This window comes from Hypanus sabinus, chromosome 2 (assembly GCF_030144855.1).
Source record: "Hypanus sabinus isolate sHypSab1 chromosome 2, sHypSab1.hap1, whole genome shotgun sequence".
Taxonomy (NCBI): domain Eukaryota; kingdom Metazoa; phylum Chordata; class Chondrichthyes; order Myliobatiformes; family Dasyatidae; genus Hypanus; species Hypanus sabinus.
Window position 1 is genome coordinate 185,534,872 of NC_082707.1, and position 23,447 is coordinate 185,558,318.

The 23,447-nt window shown below is 40.4% G+C and overlaps 1 protein-coding gene across 12 annotated transcripts in view; it reads left to right on the plus strand.

Moving 5' to 3' along the window:
• Positions 1 to 23,447, plus strand: part of foxn3 (forkhead box N3) — a 378,764-nt gene that overhangs the window by 248,801 nt on the left and 106,516 nt on the right. For all 12 annotated transcript variants that reach the window (XM_059961361.1, XM_059961330.1, XM_059961343.1 and 9 more), the window contains one exon: positions 3,011 to 3,072. In XM_059961361.1, coding sequence (XP_059817344.1) covers positions 3,011 to 3,072 — 62 coding nt within the window. The remainder of the gene's footprint in view (positions 1 to 3,010; positions 3,073 to 23,447) is intronic.

The window sequence follows — 23,447 nt, forward strand, 5'->3', positions numbered from 1 at the left end:
TGAGACTCTGTGAGTAAGGATAAAAGAGGGTCTGGGGAACAACCCTTGAAATGCACCAGGAGAAATGCTAGAAATCCCGTGACAGCGTTTAATAGCGACAGCCGGTGGGGGGCTTGTGTGCGTCCTTCCCTTGCCTGCGATGGTGGCCTCACCACGGAAGAAGGGCTTTAGCTAAAGGAGAGGTCACAAGTGAAATGCCACACCAACGGGACTCCCGACGGATCAAAATCATAAAAGGAAAAGCCGGCAAGTTTTTCTCCCAAAAATCTCTCTCTCTCTCCAACCATTGCAAAACCCAGCGGTCCCCAAGGCCACAGCCTGCATGAACTGAGTGACTTTTATATTTCCATCGGACAATACACTAGCCTCTAGACAAAGATAGAGCTATTTCTTATTGATTATTATTATACCCGCACTTTTAGATTTAGTATTATCTGTATGTTTGCATTGATATTATTTTTGTGTATTTTTACTAATAAATACTGTTAAAAATAGTACCATCAGACTTCAATGGACCTCTCTATCTTTGCTGGTAAGTGACCCAGTTACAGGGTTCGTAACAAAGTGGGGCCTTGTCTTGAGATTTGATACCAAATTGGAGGGCTAGTGAATTGGGCTTTTAAGTCCAAACTTGGGTCTGGTTGTGCGGGTAACCAGATCTGCAGAATCTCCTGTGTTCATAAAAGGCTTAGGATTTTGTTTTCCCCTGATGATGCAGATCAAGTACCCCTTTTCTGAAAATCGGATCTGAAAACCTCCAAGATCCAAACTTTTTATTAGTGCTGACATGACAGCACAAATGGAAAATTGCACAAGGTTCCCAAGTGATGCACAGGCCTCTGCACACCACAGACCATACTGAGAAGAGACCTCTGTTACGTACCCGTGACATATGACAGGGGTGTACTTGTCATGTGACTGGGGTTGAAGCTATACTGGACTTGAGGTAATGGTCTTGTGATGGTGGAGTGAAGTCATTTTCCCGCCAGTAGAGGTCATGTGACAGGTTTTTTTTTACAGGGTATAAAAGGAGGACCCCTCTCTGTGAGGAGGGGCAGTTCGTGGCTGGATTTACCATGTTGACTTCATGCCACTGCGTGATTTAATGTGATGACGCAGTTTAGTTGGAGGATGAAGTTTTATCTAATGCCTAAAGTTTAAAAGGTCATTGCCAGCAGTTTCTTTATAATACTGCTAGTTGAGAATCAGTGGAGAGTGAAGATCGGAGTTCGGGAGTTAAAGATCGAGGAGAATCGATTTCGACGGTGAAACGGGTTTGACCTTGTTTGATCCTTATTCGGAAGGAATTCATTGACTGTTCTCGTGTTAATCCCTGCGAAATAGCAGAAAGGATTGAGGATAGTGTGGTAAAGGAAAGGTCAGTGCCTTTAAGCCGTTTCGTTTTGTAAATTCTTCATGGGAAAAGTTCGATTTTGGGAACTGAAGCAACATGACGTGAAAGAGAATTTGAATCGTCTTAAAAAGTCTCTCCCTTAAATGGACTGTGAGCATTTTGAACTTTTGGCAATACTACTTTAAAGAACTGTTTTTGCAACGTCGCTTTAAGAACTGTTTAAGTTTCCTTGCTTTAAGAACTGTTTAAGCTGCCGCACAGCAGCTGATTTCTGGTTACATTAGTGATTTGTTTGCTTTTGGGGGGGGGTTTGTTTTCAGTGTTTAATAAACATGTTATTTGTTATAAAAACCCTTGTCTAACTCATATTTATTGTTGCCTGAATCCATAACACCTCATATATGTAATGAACAGAAGTCAGTGAAAAATAGAAAAACTGCAGAAAGCAAAAAATAAAGGTCTCGATTATAGAAACATAGAAAACCTACAGCACAATACAGGCCCTTCGGCCCATAAAGCTGTGCCGAACATGTCCTTACCTTCGAAATTACCTAGGGTTACCCATAGCCCTCTATTTTTCTGAGCCCCATGTACCCATCCAGGAGTCTCATAAAAGACCCTATTGTTTCCGCCTCCATCGCCACCGCCGGTGGCCCATTCCACGCACTCACCACTCTCTGTGTAAAAGATCTTAGCCCTGACATCTCCTCTGTACCTGCTTCCAAGCACCTTGAAACTGTGTTCTCTTGTGCTAGCCATTTCAGCCCTGGGAAAAAGTCTCTGACTACCCACACGATCAATGCCTCTCATCATCTTATACAGCTCTATCAGGTCACCTCTCATCCTCCATCACTCCAAGGAGAAAAGGCCAGGTTCACTCAACCCATTCTCAGAAGGCATGCTCCCCAATCCAGGCAACATCCTTGTAAATCTCCTCTGCACCCTTTCTGTGGTTTCCACATCCTTCCTGTAGTGAGGCAGTTATTGTTTGTTCTGTATTGCTGCCACAGAGCAACAGATTTCATGACAAGTGTCAGTGATAGTAAATCTGATTCTGAATCTGATTTTTTGGATTGTGTCTAAATGGGAAATCAAGGATTTTGGACTTACTTGTTTTCAAGGATAGCATGACAATTGATTAATGAGTTGGTCATAAAAGAACGTTGTCATTGAAGTCTGTCTGTTGGGTATATTCTCTTGTTGATGATATCTAATGTTGGATTATTTACTTCAAATCAAAATTTCAGCAAGGTGTCCAGACTTGATGCCTGCTTGTTGCTGTAGTCTACTGTTTCCTTGCACTTTTGTCTCCTGAGTTCTCTGTGAGCTTTGTATTTTTTGTTGTTATAGTTACAGTTTAATGTTGTGGAAGAGCCCTGATTGTTCGGGCACTTCGTATCAGTTCCTCTGCATTTCTTCTGATATTAGTTGGTCTACTGGATTTGGGTTAGCACTTATTGCAAATAATTTGGTTAACAACCAGAAGACCTTGTGTTGAAAAGATGAAAATTATGTTTTGGTTGAACCGGCATTCTGAGAAGCTTGTGAGCAATTCTGAACTGATCACTTTAAAAACCATGCTCAAGTTTTACCTTGTTTTATTTAAACTGCTTTGGGTCTAAAAAGTTTCTGAAACAATGTATGTTTACTTTTTAGCACATCAAGTCCACCCCTTTGGCCAGGGAGTGCTTTTTTCAAGAAGAATGGAGCCCTCCAAGGTAAGGGAAAGTTCTGGATTCCTAATAAGTAACTTGGTGATTTTTTTTCTGCCAATTTTTGTGGAATTATTTTCATAACTGTATGCATCTCTGCAGTGTTGAAACATGGATCATAAAGCGATTGAATTCTGCATTTGTGTTTTGTGCTGCAATCAACTGAGATTGAGCAAATAAGTGTGGAAAAATTTCAAGTCTTAGGAAGTGTTTTATTATGAATGTGCAAATTGGTGACCCATTGTATCCAAACTTGGAGGCTCTGCTTTCTGTAACTAGAAGGATTAGATCCGTAGTTCAGCGTCTTGGCAAGACAGAGTAAGCTGAATTCATATAACTGTGACTTTAAGTTTTGCATTCTGACATTAGTCTTCTGATTACTGCCTGGCTGAGGCTGAAGGTGTATAAGCAGCTGAAGTTGTTCAGTTGTCCAGTGAAGTTGTTGAATGAATGTCTTTGATTTCCAAGCAAAAACTATTATGGATTTATTACAATATGTAATCCTTGCATGGCTCTAGAGAGATAAATATTTCACTGAATGAGTGTGATAATGTCCAGACAAGAGTAGTTTACAGATAGGATGCACTCAGCACAGGCAAGAAAGGCCTTTGAAGAGCAAAGCTTCCCTTTGCACAGCAGGTGACTGGAGCCATTTGGCATAACAGGACTTAATAAGGATGTAAATGAAAGATTTTACAGCTAGACATTTACAATTACTAATTCTGAAGTATTATTGGCTTTTAACATTCTATTGCCTCTTAAAACCTGTATTATCATAGTATGACTGGTGATTGATCATGCAAATCAGGAATTTGAACATACACAGAGTTACCATTGGTCAAATTCTGTATCCAACTAGTCAATATCTGTATAGCAATGGCGTTTCTTTGTTTAAACTTCAAAACAATGTTGTGACAGGGGCTGATTTGTTCTTTTTGTGAACAAGTAAATAAAGTGTGATTGAGCAAAAAGTGTGGGTTTTCAGAGTCCAGTTAATTGATGGTGATGTGACCACCAGCAAATAATACTGTATAAGCAGTAATTGCCGTGTTCTGGATTCCCCCACAAGAAGAAACATCCATTTCATATCCAGCCTGTTCATCATCAGGTTCTTGTATATTTCAATTGCATTATCTGTCATCCCCTTAAACTCCAGTAGATACAAACTTGGTCTGTACACATGAGCACGAGAGATTCTGCAGCAGGTGGAAATCCAGAGAACCATGCAAAATGCTGCAGGATCTCAGAAACATCGACTGTTTTTTCCTCTCCATTGATACTGCCTGACCTGGGGAGTTTCGACAGCATTTTGTGTGAATTGCTCTGAATACGTAAGACAACCTGCCTATTCCAGTTATCAGCATGCTGGTATTTCTCTGAATTACTTCCAACGTGTTAACGCCCTCCCTCAAGTAAGTAGGCCAATCCTGTACATAATACTCCAGATGAAGTCTTATCAATGCCCTATGACTAAACAATAGTCTCACCACATTTGCTTCCAATTCCTTTAGCAATAAATTATAACGCTTTAACTTATCTAATTAACTACTGTGTTACATACTAATGTGTTGCATGCACAAGGAGAGCCAGCTCCCTCCATATATCAAAACTGTAATGTTTTGTCATTTAGATAATATTTTTTAAAAATTTTCTCTGTCAAATTGAAAAGCTTTACATCATTCTGCATTTTCCAGATCTTTTCCCATTCATTTAGCCTAAATATATCACTCTCAAGTCAGTTGTAGGGAAATTGCTGGAGAATATTCTTAGGGACAGGATATATGAGCATCTGGAAACCCATGGCCTAATTAGGAAGAGCAGCAAGGCTTTATATGGGGCAGGTCAAGCATTACCAACGATTGTTTTTTTTTGACAAGGTGCAGAGAGAGATTGAAGAAGGTAGGTCAGTGGATGTTGCCTGCATAGATTTCAGTGAGGTGTTTGACCAAGTCCCTCATGAGAGGCTAATTCAGAAGATTAAGATGCATGGAGTCTGCAGTAAATTGGCTGTTTGGATTCAGAACTGGCCTGTGCATAGAAGACAGAAGGTAGTGGTTGAAGGGACTTAAAAGTGAAGGTCTTTAATTAGTGGTGTGCTGGGATCTCTGCTATTTGTGATGTATATAAATGACCTGGATGAAAACGTAGTTGGGCGAGTTTGTAAATTTGCGGATGATACCAAGATCGGTGGCGTTGTGGACAGAGTAGAGGACAAAAAGAATACAGCACAACATAGATCAGTTACAGATATGGGCAGAGAAATGGCAGACAGAGTTTAACCCAGTTAAATATGAGGTGTTACATCTCAGTAGGGCAAATGTAAGGTCACAGTACACTGTTACTGGCAAGATCCTTAACAGTGTTGCTGAGCAGAGAGATCTTAGGATCCAAGTTCATAGCTCTTTGAAAGTGGCTACACAGGTTGACAAGGTGGTTAAGAAGGCTTATGGAATGCTTGCTTTTATTTGATGAGGCATTGAGTTCAAAAGTTGAGAGGTTATGTTGCAACTTTATAAAACTCTTGTTAGGCCACATCTGGAGTATTGCATACCGTTCTCTTCACCCCACTACAGAAAGGATACTGAGACTTTGGAGAGGGTACAGAAGAGGTCTACCAAGATGCTGCCTGGTTTAGAGGGCTAGTGCTATCATGAGAGGCTGGACAACTTAGGTTGCTTTCTTTGGATGGGCAGAGGCTAAGGAGAGATCCGATAAAGGTTTTTAAGATTCTGAGAGACATAGATATAGAAGAGGGCATACATTGAAGGTGAGAGGGGCTAGGTTCAAAGGCAATGTGAGGGGTAAGCTTTATATTCAGAGAATCGTGGATGCCTGGGATGTGCTCCCTGTTATAGTGGGAGAGGCAAGATATGAGGAAGATAGAGGAGTGTTACATGGTGTTGGTAGGAGGGATTAGTGTTTGGGTGTTTTTGATTTGCTTTTTTGCTGTTTCAGCATAACATTGTGGTCTGAAGGATTGTGCTGAGAGCGGCCGCCAGTGTTGGCCTGCTTCTGGTGAAGCCCATATGATCACGGGAAGAATGTACGAACTCCTCACAGACTGCAGCAGGAATCTAGCCCCAATCAGTGATCACTGGTGCTGTAGAGCGACTGCACTAATCACTACTTTGCCGTGTCTTCTCTGATGTGTTGGCTGATTGTACCTGAAGAAATGGTCCCCGTTCCTAATAGTGGAACAGAGTATTAGAGGAATTCATGGACCGCTCAGAAATTGAATGGTGAGGAAAAGTTGTTCCTAAAGTTTGAGTGTGGGTCTTCAGGCTTCCCGATGATGGAGAAGAGAGCATGTCCTGGTGAAGGTCCTTAGTGATGGACGCCGCCTTCTTGAGGCATCACCTTTTGAAAATGTCCTTGACGATGGGGAGTGTGCCCATGATGGAACAGGCTGAGTCTACAATCAGCTGTAGTCTCTTTTGATCCTGCACAATGGAGCCTCCATTACAGGCAGTGATGCAACTGTACTGCAGTAAGGTGTCAATACCCATAGAGTAAATGAAACTGAGGATAAATAACAATATAAATTGCTTTGCATTTATTTGTCCCAAAAATCTTACAATTTTTGTAATATTGCAGTTTAATATTGACATTATTGTACATTAATTGGTACCAATAATGGTACCCATTAACTGATAATGGGCAGGTTGTCCTAAGAAATAATGTTTGACAGAGCAGCCTTGTTTCCACAGGAATTCAAAAGAATGAGAATCAACTTAATTAAAAAAAAAATAAAATCCCAAGGGGTCTTCACGGGATGGATGTGCAGAGGATATTTCCTATTGTTAGAGGATCTAGAAATCAGTGATTGATCAGACAAATGTTTTTTCCTCTGAGACTCATTAGCTTTGTCTTCTGCAAAAGGTAGTAGAAATGGACTCTGAAAGACAGTACAAACCCCATTTCCAGAAAAGTTGGTATATTTTCCAAAATGCAATAAAAACAAAAATTTGTGATATGTTAATTCACGTGAACCTTTATTTAACTGACAAAAGTACAAAGAAAAGATTTTCAATAGTTTTACTGACCAACTTAATTGTATTTTGTAAATATACACTAATTTAGAATTTGATGGCTGCAGCACACTCAACAAAAGTTGGGACAGAGTTAAAATAAGATTGAAAAGTGAACAGAATATTCAAATAACTCCAGTTTGGAAGACTCCACATTAAGCAGGCTAATTGGTAGCAGGTGAGGTATCATGACTGGGTATAAAAGTAGTGTCCATCAAAGGCTCAGTCTTTGCAAGCAAGGATGGGTCGTGGCTCACCCCTTTGTGCCAAAATTCGTGAGAGAATTGTCAGTCAGTTCAAAAGGAACATTTCCCAATGCAAGATTGCAGAGAATTTAGGTCTTTCAACATCTATAGTACATAATATTGTGAAAAGATTCTGAGAATTCAGAGACATCTCAGTGCGTGAAGGGCAAGGTCGGAAACCACTGTTGAATGCGCGTGATCTTCGAGCCCTCAGGCGGCACTGCCTAAGAAACTGTCATGCTACTGTGACAATTATAGCCACCTGGGCTCGGGAGTACTTCAGAAAACCATTGTCACTGAATACAGTCCGTCGCTGCATCCAGAAATGCAACTTGAAACTGTATTACGCAAGGAGGAAGCCATACATCAACTCTATGCAGAAACGCCGGTGAGTTCTCTGGGCCCGAGCTCATCTCAGATGGACCGAAAGACTGTGGAACCATGTGCTGTGGTCAGATGAGTCCACATTTCAGCTAGTTTTCAGAAAAAATGGGCGTCGAGTTCTCCATGCCAAAGATGAAAACGACCATCCTGATTGTTATCAGCAAAAGGTGCAAAAGCCAGCATCTGTGATGGTATGTGGGTGCATCAGTGCCCACGGCATGGGTGAGTTGCATGTATTTGAAGGTATCATTGACTCTGAGGCGTAATTAGGATTTTAGAGAGACATATGTTGCCATCAAGGCGACGTCTCTTCCAGGGACGTCCATGCTTATTTCAGCAGGACAATGCCAGATCGCATTCTGCCCGGGCTACAGCAGCATGGCTTTGTAGACACAGAGTGCGTGTGCTTGACTGGCCTGCTGCCAGTCCAGATCTATCTCCTTTTGAAAATGTATGGCGCATCATGAAGAGGAGAATCAGACAACGGAGACCACGTTGAACAGCTGAAGTCTTATATCAAGCAAGAATGGACAAAATTTCCAATTGCAGATCTACTACAATTAGTACCCTCAGTTCCAAAACAATTAAAAAGTGTTATTAAAAAGAAAGGTGATGTAACACAATGGTAAACATGCCTCTGTCCCAACTTTTGTTGAGTGTGTTGCAGCCATCAAATTCTAAATCTGTGTGTATTTACAAAATACAATTAAGTTGGTCAGTAAAACTATTGAAAATCTTTTCTTTGTACTTTTGTCAGTTAAATAAGGGTTCACGTGAATTAACATATCACAGATTTTTGTTTTTATTGCATTTTGGAAAATATACCAACTTTTCTGGAAATGGGGTTTGTAGATGGATTCAGATTTAGATTAATTTATTACATGAACATTGAACATACAGTGAAATGTATTGTTTGTATCCATAACCAACACAACCTAAGGATGTGCTGTGGACAGCCTGCAAGTCTCTCCATTCATTATGCTGCCAACAGAGCAAGGCCACAATGCTTGACAGAACAACAAAGATCACAAAACAGAACACAACAAGCAACAGTAAAACAACCTCCTTTCTCCATGTGTGTGAGGCCCAGGACAGGCCTCAGAATCTTTAGTCTCCAGGCTTCAGCCATCAGGCTTCAATTTCCAGACCTGATTGACCTTTGGGCTTCATCTTCAACCTCTGAACTAGCCAGTGACAGGATCCCAAACGCCAGGCTCGCTGACTCACCGACCCTTGTGCCTGCTGCTAGTCTGGAAATCCAATCCTGGGACCCACTAATCTGGTTCACCTAATGTCCACGGATGTTCTTCATCACCCAGCCACATTGCTGGCCTTTGAGCATGGAGTGGACATCTAGACTCTAGATGTTCTTCATCCCATGTTTACCTCACGGCCTTTGAGCACAGATATTGATAACCAACAGATTGGATGGTAATTGTGATATATTGCAATTAGAATTGAGCTATATTAGCCATGATCTGTTAAATGCTGGATAGTTCATGTGAATGACTTATGATTATGACTTATGGTACATTGTGGAGATAATACAGAGAAGCTTCAAGAGGACATAGACAGGCTAAACATACATCGATTGCAGTCCAAGGATTGTACTACTGGCAACCCTTAAGTTGCCACATTTCCGGTGCTAACAAGGCATAACTCACTAACCCTAACCGATACATCTTTGGAATGTGAGAGGAAACCAGAGCACCCAGTGGAAATCCATATAGTTATGGGGAGAACGTATGGACTCCTCACACACAATGGCAGGAATTGAGCCCTGAATGATTTCCCCAATTAATTTTACAGCGGATACTATAAATTATTGTGCTAACCTCTACTCTACTGTGCTGCCCAGATAGATATTTTACTCCAATTGCATTTCTTGGACTGGTGAAACTGCAACTGGCATATTGCACACAGGTCTGGTCTAGAGGGAGTACAGCCATGATTCACCCTGGTTGATCCCTGGCATGGGAGTTATTGTCCTGCTGTGAAAAATTAAGCAAAATGGGGCTATCCTTTCTGAAGCTGAGAGATCATTTAGTGATCTCTTTGAAACATGTAAATGTATTACAGGACTGAAGGGTGGATGCAAGGTGACATTCTCCCTGGTTCTTTAATCCACTTCTGGAGAACTCAGTCTCAGAATAAAGATTGCCACTTAAGATGGAAATGAGAAAAAATTTCTTCTCTTAGAGGGTGGGGAATCTTTGGAGTTTTTTGCCCAGGGGGGTTGCTGAAGTTCAGTCACTGAATGTCTTCAAAACAGAGATTGATACCTTTATGAATATTAGGTGAACTCACATCTACCTGTTTATGGCCTTGCACCTTATTGCCTTCCAGCACTGCACTCTGTAAAGGCAGAACGGAGGACATACAATATTACAAAATTTAACAGGCGGTTAGGTGATTGGGATGTTTTAAAAAAGACAGCCAAATTCAACTATAGAAGCTACAAGGGGTGAAGAGATGAAGCATGAAGGTAACTAGCCAATGAGTAGGTTCCATGGTCGGCACAACATTGTGGGCCGAAGGGCGTGTTGAGTACTGTATATTTTCTATGTTCTATTAGTAATATAAAATAGGATACCAGAGTATTTTTCCAGGTATGCAAAAAGTAAAAGAGAGGCAAGAGTGGATATGGACTGCTGGTGAAAGATGCTGGAGAGGTAGTATTGGGGAAGACAGAAATAGCAGAGTAACAAAATGAATATTTTGTGTCAGTCTTCCCTGTGGGAAACACCAGCATCATGCCAGAAATGAAAGAGTGTCAGGGGGCAGAAGTGAGTGTAGTCACTATTACTCAGAAGAAGCTGCTTGGTCTAAAGGGATGGGGCACCTGGACCAGATGGACTATATCCCTGGGTTCTGAAAGAGGTAGCTGAAGAGATTGTGGAAGCATTAGTAGTAATCTTTCAAGAATCACTAGAGGTATGAATGGTTCCAGAGGACTGGAAAATGATAAACATCACTCCACTCTTTAAAAGGGGAGGGAGGCAAAAGAAGGGAAATTAATAGACCAAGAAGCCTGAATTCAGTTGCATAAATTTTAGAGTCCGTTATTAAGTATGAGGTGTTGGAAGCACATGTGAAAATTGGTGAAAGTCAGCATTAAATCTGCCTTAAATTTCCCTTATGGGGAGATTATGCCTGACAAATCTGTTGGATTTCTTTGAGGAATTTCCAAGTAGATTTGACAAAGGAGAGTCGGTAGATATTTTCTGAGCTTTCAGAAGGCATTTGACTAGGTGCTGCATATGAGCCTGTTAAACAAGATAAGAGCCCATGGTATTACAGAAAATATACTAGCATGGATAGAAGATTGGCAGACTGTGAAATAAAGGAAGCCTTTTCTGGTTGGCTGCTCTTGATGAGTGGCCTCTACAAGGGTTGATGTTGAGTCAGCATCTTTTCACATTATACGTTAATGATTTGGATGACTGAGTTCATGGTTTTATGGTCAGGGGTTTGTGGGTGATACAAGGATAGGTGGAGAGGCAGGTGATGTTAAAGAAACCGGGAGTCTGCAGGATTTGGACAAGTTGGAAAAGTAGTTAAAGAAATGGCTGATGGAATACAGTGTAGGAAAATGTATGACAATGCACTTGGGTAGAAGGAATAAAGGCACAGACTATTTTCTATATGAAAAGAGAATTTGGCAATTGGAGACCCAAAAGGGGAACTTGAGAGCCTTAGTGCAAGTTTCTCCAAAGGTTGAATTGCAGGTTGAGAAGAGAAGTAAGGCAGGCAAATGTATTGTTAGCATTCATTTCAAGAGGAGTAGGATATGAAAGCAACAATGTAAAGGTGAGTCTTTATAAAGCATTTCATTTGGAATATTGTGAGCAGTTTGGGCCCACATCTAGGAAGGTTGTGCTGGCATTGGAGAGCCTCCAGAGCATGTTAGCTCTTGAAGGTTAGCATTTGAAGACTTGCCGGAGTTCAGAAGAAATTAGAATCAGATTGAGGTTTATTATCACCGGCGTGTGTCATGAAATTTGTTAATTTAGCAGCAGCAGTTCCATATAATACATAATATAGAAGAAAAAATAATAATAAATCAGTAAATTAATTACACTATGGATATATTGAACAGATTAAAAATTGTGCAAAAAACAAATAATATATTTAAAGAAGTGAGGTAGTGTTCACGAGTTCAATGTCCATTTCGGAATCGGGTGGCAGAGGGAAAGATGCTATTTCTGAATCGCTGAGTGTGTCCCTTCAGGCTTCTGTACCTCCTACCTGATAGTAACAGTGAGAAAAGGACATGCCCTGGGTGCTGGGGGTCCTTAATAATGGACGCTGCCTTTCTGAGACACCACTCCTTGAAGATGTCCTGGGTACTTTGTAAGCTAGAACCCAAGATGGAGCTGACAAAATTTACAAACCTCTGCAGCTTCTTTAGGTCCTGTCCCCCCCCCCCCCCCCCCCCAATATCAGACAGTGATGCAGCCTGTCAGAATGCTATCCATGGTACATCTATAGAAGTTTTTGAGTGTGCTTGTTAATATACTCAAACTCCTAATGAAGGATGGTGGTTGCAGGAAACTCATTGCAGCCTACCAAATCTTAAGAGGCCTGGAAAGGATCAGATTAGAGAGAATCTTTTCAATAGTGGGAGAGTCTAGGATGAGAGGGCATAGCCCCAGAATAAAAGAGATGAGGAGGCATTTCTTTAGCCAGAGTGTGGTGAATCATTGCCACAGGCAGCAGTGGAGGCCAAGTCATTAGGTGTATTTAAAATAGAGTTTGGTAGGTCCTTGGTTAGAAAGGGCAACATAGACTATGGGGCGAAGGCAGGAGGATGGGGCTGAGAAGGAATAATAAATCAGCCAAGATTGAATGGCAGAGTAGATGTGACAGGCCAAATAGCATAATTCTTTTATGTTTTGTGGTCTTTCAATGTAACTGTAGCACCTTATGAGCATCCTGTTATTGTTTTCCTTTGTGCTTTCTCAATGCACTGTTGTAATGAAATGATCTGTATTCTTGGGATGCAAAACAATGTCTTCACTGCACCTCAGTGCATGTGACACTAATATTCCTATTGAAGTGAATTGGGAAGTTTGGAATTAGACAGAAAAGGGCTGAAATAACACATTAGCCATGATTTTATTGAATGGGATAGCAGGCAGGAGAGGCTGAATGGCTTACCTGTATTTTTTTTCTGTTTGGTAAAAGGATTCTCATCTTATTTGGTTCCATTTTGCATATTACAAGCACCATGTTTTACAACAGATTTGAAAATAACGAGATCCCAGATCTCTCAGTTGACAGCATTGTGTCCTAACAGGTCTCTGTGTTGAAGTGAAAATATTTTGTATGATACTGTGCTGTTTCCTTGAGGGCTCATTTTATTTGAAGTACCTGAATATTAAACACCAAGCTGCATGATATCAGAGTATTCATTTAAAAAGCTTCTGACTGTGCACTGAGCACACCAGGGAAAAAAAAAAATTATATTTAATCCTACTGTATGTCAAAAACACTGTAAAGTTTACAGTGGTTTATTTGGTTGCCACAGTGATGGATGGGTGTGATCGAATTTGGCTATCCAACAGCACATAAGAATGTTCTGTGTAATTCAGCATAAGACATAGGAACAGAATTAGGCCATTCAGCCCATTGAGTCTGCTGCACCATCCCATCATGGATGATCTATTATTCTTCTCAACCCCATTCTCCTGCCCTCTCCCCATAAACTCTTATGCCCTGACTAACCAAGAACCTATCAACCTCTGCTTTAAGTATACTCAATGACTTGGCCTCCACAGCCGTCCATGGCAATGAATCCCACAGATTCACCACCTTCTGGCTGAAGAAATTCCTTCTTATCTCTGTTCTTAATGGACATTCCCCTATGCTGAGGCTGTGCCCTCTGGTCATAGATTCACCAACTATAGGAAACATTCTGGTTGACCATCAATGTGAAGCCCTAGCTATCTACATGATAAGCTAATCAGTACACAGCCAGGGCAGTACGATACGGAGAACAAGCTGTTGCCAGTGCAGCAGGTTCCCCCTCTCCACACAAAGGAATAGCAGCGGCCAATACAATTTGGTGCCAGTGATGTCACAGGAGATGCCAGTCAGTGTTGAACTCAACATCGGACTGCCGTAGGAACTCCAGCTCCGGATTTTTCCTTGAGGCTTACTCCTAAAGCCTTTCCCATGAGGAGGTATAGCCACAAGGCAGTAGAGATTTAAGATCAGAGTTTTGCTTCTCCTCTGATGAGCTGACAACCATGGCTGAGGAGACCCATCTGCCCGCCACTCTATTTAGACCTTTCAATATTCAATAGGTTTTAGTGAGATCCCCCCCCCGTTTCTCTAAACTCCAGCAAGTACAGGCCCAAAGTCATCAAATACTCCTTGTACGCTACTGCTTTCCATCTGGAATAACACTCGTGAAACTCCTCCAGACACTCTCCAGTGCTCACACAATTCACTATTGTGCACTTTTATGCAAATGATAAGCAAAAAAAATACTTTGTCATCCTTTATGTTACAGCCATTCTTCCTCGTATAGAGCATGAATTTCAAATTGGGAGGTTAAATAAACATTGTTATATTGCAGAATCCTTTTTCATTTAAACCAAAGCTTGGTTTATAGATCAAGATGGCGCTGGAAAGCCCCACTCCCTCCCCCAAAAAGGACATCTTCAAATGTGAATGCCTCAGAAAAGCAACATCCATCATTATGGACTCCCACTATCCAGGACATGCTCCCTTCCTTTAACTACCAGGGAAAAGATCTAGGAGCTAAAGGAACAACTCCTTCCCTTCTGCTGCCAGATTTCTGAATGGTCCATGATCCCATGAACACTACCTTATTATTTTGCTCTCTTTTTGCACTACTGATTTATTTTTAATGTTTGTTTTTGAAGTGTAATTTATATATTTAATTTATTATGCTGCTGCTGCTGCAAGACAACAAACTTAACAACGTGCATCAGTGATGATAATTCTGATAATCCTCAGGATCTTAATTCAACAGCTGGTTAAAAGGAATCATGTTTCAAAATAAATGTGTTCTGCCCTTGAGTAATTCCCGAGGAAGTTCACGAGAATAATCCCGAGAATGAAAGAGTTAACTCATGAGGAGTGTTTGATGGCTCTAGGCCATCAGAAGGGGGAGGAGCCCATTGAAACCTATCAAATATTGAAAGGCCTAGATAGAGTGGATATGGAAAGCATGTTGCATTTTCTGGGGAGTCTCAGAACAGAGCACAGCTTCAGAATACAAGGACATTGTTTTAGAACAGAGATGAGAGGAATTTCTTTTGCCAAAGGGTGGTGATTCTGTGGAATTCATTGCCATAGGGAAAAAAGCATGGAACTTTTGAGATCAGTGAAGAAGCCTTCATCAAGTGCTGCCGATATTGCTCTTCTAACCTATGACATGATAGTGTAGCGGTTAATGTAATACTTTACAGTGCCAGCAATGGCAGTTCAGTTCCCTCTGCTGTCCGTAAGGAGTTAACAAGTTCTTCCCGTGACTAGGAAGGTTTCCTCTGGGTGTTCCAGTTTTGTCCCATATTCCAAACAGTTGTGGGAATGCTATGTTGGTGCTGGAAGAATGGTTACACTTGCAGGCTGCCTCCCAGCACATCCTCGGATTATGTTGGCTGTGATACAAACGGCGCATTTCACTATGAGGGTGTTTTGATGTTTCAATGCACATGTGACGAATAAAGGCCATCTTTAATCTTTTCTCTGCCAATATATGTATCAGCTATTCACTCAGTTGCCACTTATGGCCCTTATTTTCTGAAAGTTGATGAAGGGGAAAATAAGGACCTTTTTAGAAATGTACATAATCATGAGGGCCATAGGCTGAATGTATACAGTCATTTTCACAGGGAAAGGGAATCAAAAAGTAGAGGGGATGGACTAAGGTGAGATTAGAAATACTTACAACCCACACAAAATGCTGGTGGAACACAGCAGACCAGGCAGCATCTATAAGGAGAAGCACTGTCGACATTTTGGGCTGAAACCCTGACGAAGGGTCTTAGCCTGAAATGTCGACAGTGCTTCTCCTTATAGATGCTGCCTGTCCTGCTGTGTTCCACCAGCATTTTGTGTGTGTTGTTTGAATTTCCAGCATCTGCAGATTTCCTCATGTTTGCTCTTAGAAATACTTAAAAGGGTCTTGAGGGGCAACTTCCTCAACAGTGGGTGGTTTGAATATGGAACAACCTGCCCTCGGATGGTTGGAGCAGGCACATTAATGACATTTAAAAGACTCTTGGGTAAGTACGTGGATAGGAAACATTTAGGGGGTACGGGCCAAACATAGCCATACTGGACTAGCTTAAACAGAAGAAATTCTAAGGATGCTGCAATTCTTGAGCCACATACACAAAACGCTGGAGGAACTTGCAGAACCTGCAGCAAAATGCAGGTCAGGTAGCATCTATGGAGAGGAATAAACAGTCAACATTTTGAGCCGAGACTCTTCATCAGGACCGAGAAGGAAAGGGGCATAAGGCAGAACAAATAGGTGGGGGGAGAGGAAGGAGTACAAGCTGGCATATGATAGGTGAGACCAGGAAGGTGGGTGAATGGGGAGGAGTAGTAGGAGCTGAAAGTAGTAGTAGGATAGCTGAAAGTGAAGGAATCTGATAGGTGAAGACCATGGATCATTGAAGAGGCAAGAAGAGGAGGGACATCTGAGGGAGGTGATGGGCAGATGAGGAGGAGATGAGGGGTGACAGGGGAGCCAGATTGGTAAATAGAAAAAAGAGAGAGAATGGAAAAAGGGACAAATTACCAGAAGCTGGGGAAATTGATGTGCATACCTCCCTGTTGAGGCTACTAAGATGGGATTAGCTTAGATGGGCATGCTGATCACAAGGCCTGTGTCTGTGCTTTATTACTCTTATTCTGTAACTATACTTTTAATCTCTGTGTACCCACCGCAGTCTCCTAGGAAAATTCATTTTATCTAGTCAGTCTCAGTCATGCTCATGCTGTTATATTTGTCATCAATGCTTCTTCTCTCAGCAATATGTTCTAGATTTACATTTGTGGGCTGTGGGCCTGCTTCGGATGCTCTGGGCTTCTTGTCTGTGGACTCACCTTTGTTCTAAGTGCTATTTGCTTACTTTTATCGTTTGTATAATTTGTTTTTTTCTCTCTCTGTGCATATTGGGTATTTGTCTGTTTTCTTTTATGTGTTCTTTTGGGTTTCTTCTTTTGTAGCTGCCTCTAAGGAGACAAATCTTAAAGGTTACATACTTTGATAATAAATGTACTTTGAACTTTGAAATCTCTGGAAATTAAAGACAGTAAATACTAAGTTGCCTTTTGTCACTTTAGCAAATGCCTATATTTACTGTGGAAGTCTATATTTTGTATTTATTTTGATCAATTGTATCAAATTGTTGCATTAATTTGCTCCTCTGGTTAAACTTGATTTACTGAAGTAACATTCCAACAGCAACAGATAGCTGCTCCCATAATCACAAGACATTGTGAAGTATGATACAGTGTTCACTACTTGAATTTGTTCAAGAGATTTGCAATATAAAAAGAAGTCAAGATACTGGAAATGTTTAGTAGGAATATTTGCATTACAAGAGAAAAAGATAAAGTAGATGTTTCAGTCAGAGATCCTTTATCAGAGCAAGAAGATAAATGCCTTTTGAGTGCTATCATAATCAAGGCACTGAACCGAAAATTTGAAAATTGTAGAATTAGGCTCATGTATTGAAAATCATTGCCACTTTGCAGCACTAGGTAAATGTTTTTTTTCTATTGGTTGCATTGGTTGAGTTTTGGTTACAGTCTGGATTAAAATGAATGCTTTTTATAACTCAGGTATGCACATGCAAAGCATTTTTGTCCTTTTCCCTTACAAAAAGATTGAATGCTGTTTTCTGACCATCATAATATATGGTTAGCGGTCAGATATGTGCCATTTTTTCCTCCTGAAATAGTGGGTTAAGCTATGTGCAAATGGGTTCGGTTGTTTCTTTCATTTTTCTCGTGCATTTATTATGACTTCATTTAAGTTAGTATTTTACATTGAGAGTGGGCAGAATGAATCTATGGATCATTGGGAACAGACAACATCAATAACCTGCCTTAAGAACTGTTTTTGCAAATTATTTGAGCTATGGAAAAAGCAATCCAGAAAACTATAGTGCAGTCTTTATCAATTACAGCACAAATAAAGAAAAGCTAACATAACACAGAGCAGGGGTTTACTGTTTGATAGCTTTAAAGCTCAATTTCAATAATCTGCCATCCTGTGAGTCAGACTCTTGTTGGAAACATCACTTAAATGCTTTAACAGTGCATAAACCATTGTTTGACCTTGTTGCATCATTGTATATTGCTCCTCATGTGTAGTTTTTCTTTCTGGGACAGATATGACTGCTAATTAAATTATACAGCACTGACGATCAATAACAGGTTTTCCTTGGAGTGCAGAGAACAGTGAACCAAAGGAAGTACTGTATATTAGAAAGAGTCTAATTCCTAAAGAGATTTTGCAGGTGCTGGAAATCCAGGGTAACACACACAAAATGCTGCAGGAACTTAGCGGAACAGGAATAATGGAAAGGAATAAAGAGTCAATGTTTCAGATTGAGACCCTTCATCAGGACTGACTAAATTTCTAAAGACCATCTTATTCTGACCACATTCAAAGTATTATAAAAGCATGAAGAACATTCATCTTGACGTGTTTTAGAACTGCTTACAGTAACTGATTTCTCAGAATCAGGTTTATTATCAGTGACGTTTGTTAACTTTAGCAGCAATTCAATGCAGTACCTGATAAGTAAATCAATTACAGTAAGTATATATATATATGTATATATATATATATATATATATAATATGTACATTAAATAGATTAAAATGAGTGCAAAAGAAATCACTATTCAACAGGAGAAAGCAAATTATCAATTTATATTGAAAAGCTGCATGATTAAAGCTTGAAGAGAAGTCAAAAGTAATATATTTTGGTTAAAAAAAAAGTATAGATTGATTCTTAGGGAAGGAGGTACAGTTGCCTTTGGTCCCACACTACCAAGTTCAGAAACAGTTATTATCTTTCAACCATTTGGCTTCTGAACCAGTGTAAATAACCTGATTCCACAGGTTAAGGTTTCACTTTGAAGGACTCTACAACTCATGTTTATACAAACAACAATATTGTTTGTTTATATGTTTATTTATTTATTTATGTATTTTCACAGTTTGTCTATTGCATATTGGTTGTTTCTCTGCATTTGTGTGTAGTTTGCCATTGGTTATATTGTGTATTTCTTTGTCTTACTGTCAATGCCTGCAAGAAACTGGATTGCAAGCTGGAATATGACGACATTTATGTACTTGGATAATAGGTTTACTTCGAACTTTTGCGCTTTGGTTTAAAAATAGTCAAATATTTTCTGGATCTGAATACTGCATTTAAGCCTGTGAAGGCTTAGTCATTATGTAGTAGAGATTTACATGAATGATCCTATGAATGAAGAACTTCAGTTGTATGGATCAACTGGTGACATTCAGGTTTTTCTCATTAGTGGAAATGGATTGAGAAATGTTTTAATATAAATATTTAATAACATGAAGAAATCTAAATAAGGATAAACTATTTCCATTGGGCTCAGGACAACAAATGTCTCTGAAAGAATTCACTTCTGACAGACTGGTGGAGGCAAGACTACTGGAAGTGGAATTAACTGTGTTTCATTAATTACACAGTCAGTGTAGCTTTATAAACACGAGACTCTGCAGATGCTGGAAGTCCAGAGTAACACACACAAAGTGTGGGATGAACTCAACAAGTCAAGCAGCATTGATGGAAAGGAATAAACAGTTCTGGGCTGAGCCCTTCATCAGGATCAGAATTGGGAATGGTAGCTTCCTTTGCTGAAAGAGTTCCATTATCCTGTGAATAGAGAAAACAGAAGGTACTTGAAAAACTCAGAAGTAAGGCACAAATTGATAATGTTTCATCTCAGGGCCCTTGATAATGCTCTGTACTTCAGACTAAAGTAGCAAATATGAACTTGTGAGCATTCTAATCTCTTAGAATATAGTAATGGGTCCAACTCCAGAGATCCTGTGCAGTGGCCTAGCAACTTTATACACTGCCCAAAGAATGCATTTTGGATTGAGTTAGACCAGACCTGTTTATTTGGAAATAACAGATTTCATGACACTATTACAAGGGCCATAAATGTGTGTATCCTGGTTGGCACAGGGCTCTAATACGGTCATGAAACCACATTAAATAGTCAACATAATGATCTGCAAATTGGCCCCTGCATTTGTCTGCATAACAGCAATTATTAATTAATTAGCTGCAATGCTCTGGTGTTACATAATCCAAGATAATTTGTTTTTAAATTAGTAGATTAAACATAAAATATCAATTAGCTATATAATGATTTGAATCAACTTTATGATCAAAGTATATAAATGTTGCCATATATTACCTAGAGATTCATTTTCTTGTGGGCATTCATGCATTATGAAAAAGCTATACATAACAAAGACCAACAAACAATTAATGTGCAAAAGGAAACACGTCATGCAAACTATTAAATAAATAGATAAATAAGTACTGAGGACATGAGTTGTGAAGTCCTGGAAAGTGAGTCTCTTGCTTGTGGAATCAGTTTAGTACTGAGGTGAGTGAAGTTATCCAGACTAGTTCAGAAGTGTTCAGTGATTTTTTTTGGTAATGTAGCAACTTTAACTGACTTCAGCCGCTCATCTTCAGATTTGAATATGAATTGTGATTCGGTCTAAAATGGAGCTCTGAACAATGGGTTCCTGAGAACCACAAATCAAGTTAATTGGAAAAACAGACAATGCTGATTTAATTTTGTTACTTGTGTGTATTTGGGTGTGAGTAACATAGGTGTGAGCAGGGTGGTGTGATGGTGGGTAGATTCAGGCATTTGAAACTCTTAGATGTAGTTCAAATGCAGCATTGTAAATATGGGATTGTCCTTGGACTTTAGCCTCTCCCTCTCCCTCTCCCTCTCCCCCTCCCCTTCTCTCCCTCTCTCCCTCTCTCCCTCCCTCCCTCCCCTCCAAAGGCTGTCAGCTTATTGGTGATATTTTGTCAAAGAAAGAGACTGCTTCATATCCATAGCACTTCTCTCCAGTAACTTTGTTCACACAACAAGGAGCTTGGTGATATGGGACCTGTGGTGCCGGTCTACATTTACTGCAATAGGCTCTTACCTCTACTCATTTCCCATACAAATACCTGCCTCTTTAAAGATTGTTACTGTATCGGCCTCCACTCTTCCCCTTGGTAGCTCATTCCAAATATTCACCATCCTCTGTATGGAAAACCTACTACCCAGATCTCCTTTAAAGTATATACCTGAGACCTCTGTCCTTGGGTTCTTGACACCTCCTCCCTTTGGAAATGGATTCTGACCATCTTTCCTGTCTGTGCCCCTCATTGTTTTGTAAACCTCTGTAAGGTCATCCCTCAGTCTCCTATTCAGCAGTGAGAATAAACCCAGCTTATCCAAAAAGCTTATCAAAATCATTGGTATGATTTGTTAGTTTATTTTGTGTAGGGTTTGATGTTCTTGCCGTTGCACGATTTGTCTTTCTGCTTGGGGGGTGGGGGGGGTTATTTGATGTTCTTGTTGCCCTTTGCGTTATTTTTTTCATGTGGTTGGTTGATAATTGTGGTGCCGTTTGTGAGGATTTATTTGTGCGGGGGGTGGCGGTTGATGTTTTTTTCTGAACAACTTTTGTGTCTTCTTTGTTTCATGGCTATCTGCAGAAGAAGAATCTCAAGAGTTGTATACTGCACACCTACTTTGATAATAAATAAACCTTTCATTATTATAGTTCTCCATTCCAGCCAACATCCCAGTGAATGTCGTCTGCACCCTCTGTATTGCCTTGACATGCTTTCTGCGTTTTATTGAGCAGAACTACGCACAATGCTATTTGTATGCAGACAGACCAATCTCTTGTACAAGTAGAGCTCTGTCGTTAGGGAACTCTGCAGTCGTGATGGCTTCAGACTTCCCATTGTTTAGAGTCATGAAGAGCTTTGGCACAGAAGCAGGCCTTCAACTAATCTAGTCTGTGTCGGACTATTATTTTACCTAGTCTCATCGACCCCCACCTGGAACATTCCTTCATACCCCTTCCACCCAGGTACTTATTCAAACTTCTCTTAAATGTTGAAATTGGATCTACATCCACCACTTCCATGCATGTGGCAGCTCGTTCCACACTCCACCACCCTTTACACTGCAACATGATGCCCCAGTTCTCATGTACTCAGTGCTTCAGCTTGTGAAGGCATGTATACCAAATGCTCTTTTCCCCACCCTATCCATCTGTGTTGCTATTTTCAGGGAACTATGGATCTATTTCCAAGGTCTCTCCATATGTCAAAGCTCCCATCATAGGGAGCATCTTCACATAAGCCATCACTGTCTGTTTGGTGCAGCATCCTCCCACGGTATGTGGAAATGACAGGTCAGCAGAAAATGTCTTTGGCTATAGTCTACCATCCACGGCAAAGAAAATGGCAGGAAAATTCATTGCAGACACTACCCACCTAGCAAACTACTTGTTTGCTAAAGCTCCCTTCTGGAAAGCACTACAGGGCTATAACACAAAAACAATGCCATTTTAAAGTTTCTTTCTCAGGTAGTTAATCTGATCAATCATTCTAGTTACCCATCCCCCCACCCACCATCCTCTATCCACTACCTCAGTCGCTGTAAACTACTTTTTATAATACTGATTACATTGTAAATACACACTGGTATTTATGTACATTTTATTCCATACCCTTACTAACTTTAACCTCTAACTTATTTTATATAATTCTTTATTTTTTATAATTGTTGCATGTCGCACCATCACACCGAAGCAAATTCATTATATATGTGTATGTATATGGTGAATAAAGTTGATCCTTGATCCTAAGGATCTACTATTAGCTATATAGGTTATGCTCTTTAAGTTGGGGGAATTTAAAGGTGAGTGAGGGACAATTTTTTCATGCAGAGAGTGGTCGTTGCCTGGTAAAGGCTGATTTAAACTTCTGTATTGCATCTAAGCTGTAGGTACTGTGTACCCTACACCGTAGGGTGACGTGCACCTCTCTAGGAAAGTTACTCACGCGTTGCGGCGACGCAGACCGCAACAACTGTGTTTGGTCCCCTAGGTAGCATCGCATTTCCTCCTACGCATTTTTGGTTGCTTCTTCTCCGCCATGTCTGTAGGCTGTGCATACACCGATACAAAGTAGATGAACCGAATCATCAAATCTACCTGCCAACATGCGAAAATGTTTGAAATACATTTCCTCGTCCATGTGTCTCATGAAGTAACTCAACACAGTGGCATAGAAACCCCACTGCCAACTAGTGTTTTGGTGCACACCAACGCATGCTTGCTATGGCGTAGAGCAATGCAGAAGTGAAAATCAGGGCTACGGCATAGGCTGCAGCGTGTCCCGTGCACACAAGTATAAATCAGCCTTAAGAGTTACCATGGAACCAGACAGTTTGGTGGAGTTTAAGGGGCTTTTACACAGATTAATAGATATGAAGGGAGTGGAGTTGTATGGATAATACATGTAAGAGTATATTTAGTATAAATTGGCATCAAGATGAGCACGTATCCGTGGGCCAAATGCTCCAAACAGTGACGTTCTATTTTATGTTCTCTTTACGTCTACCAGAATGTGTGCTGTTCTGGT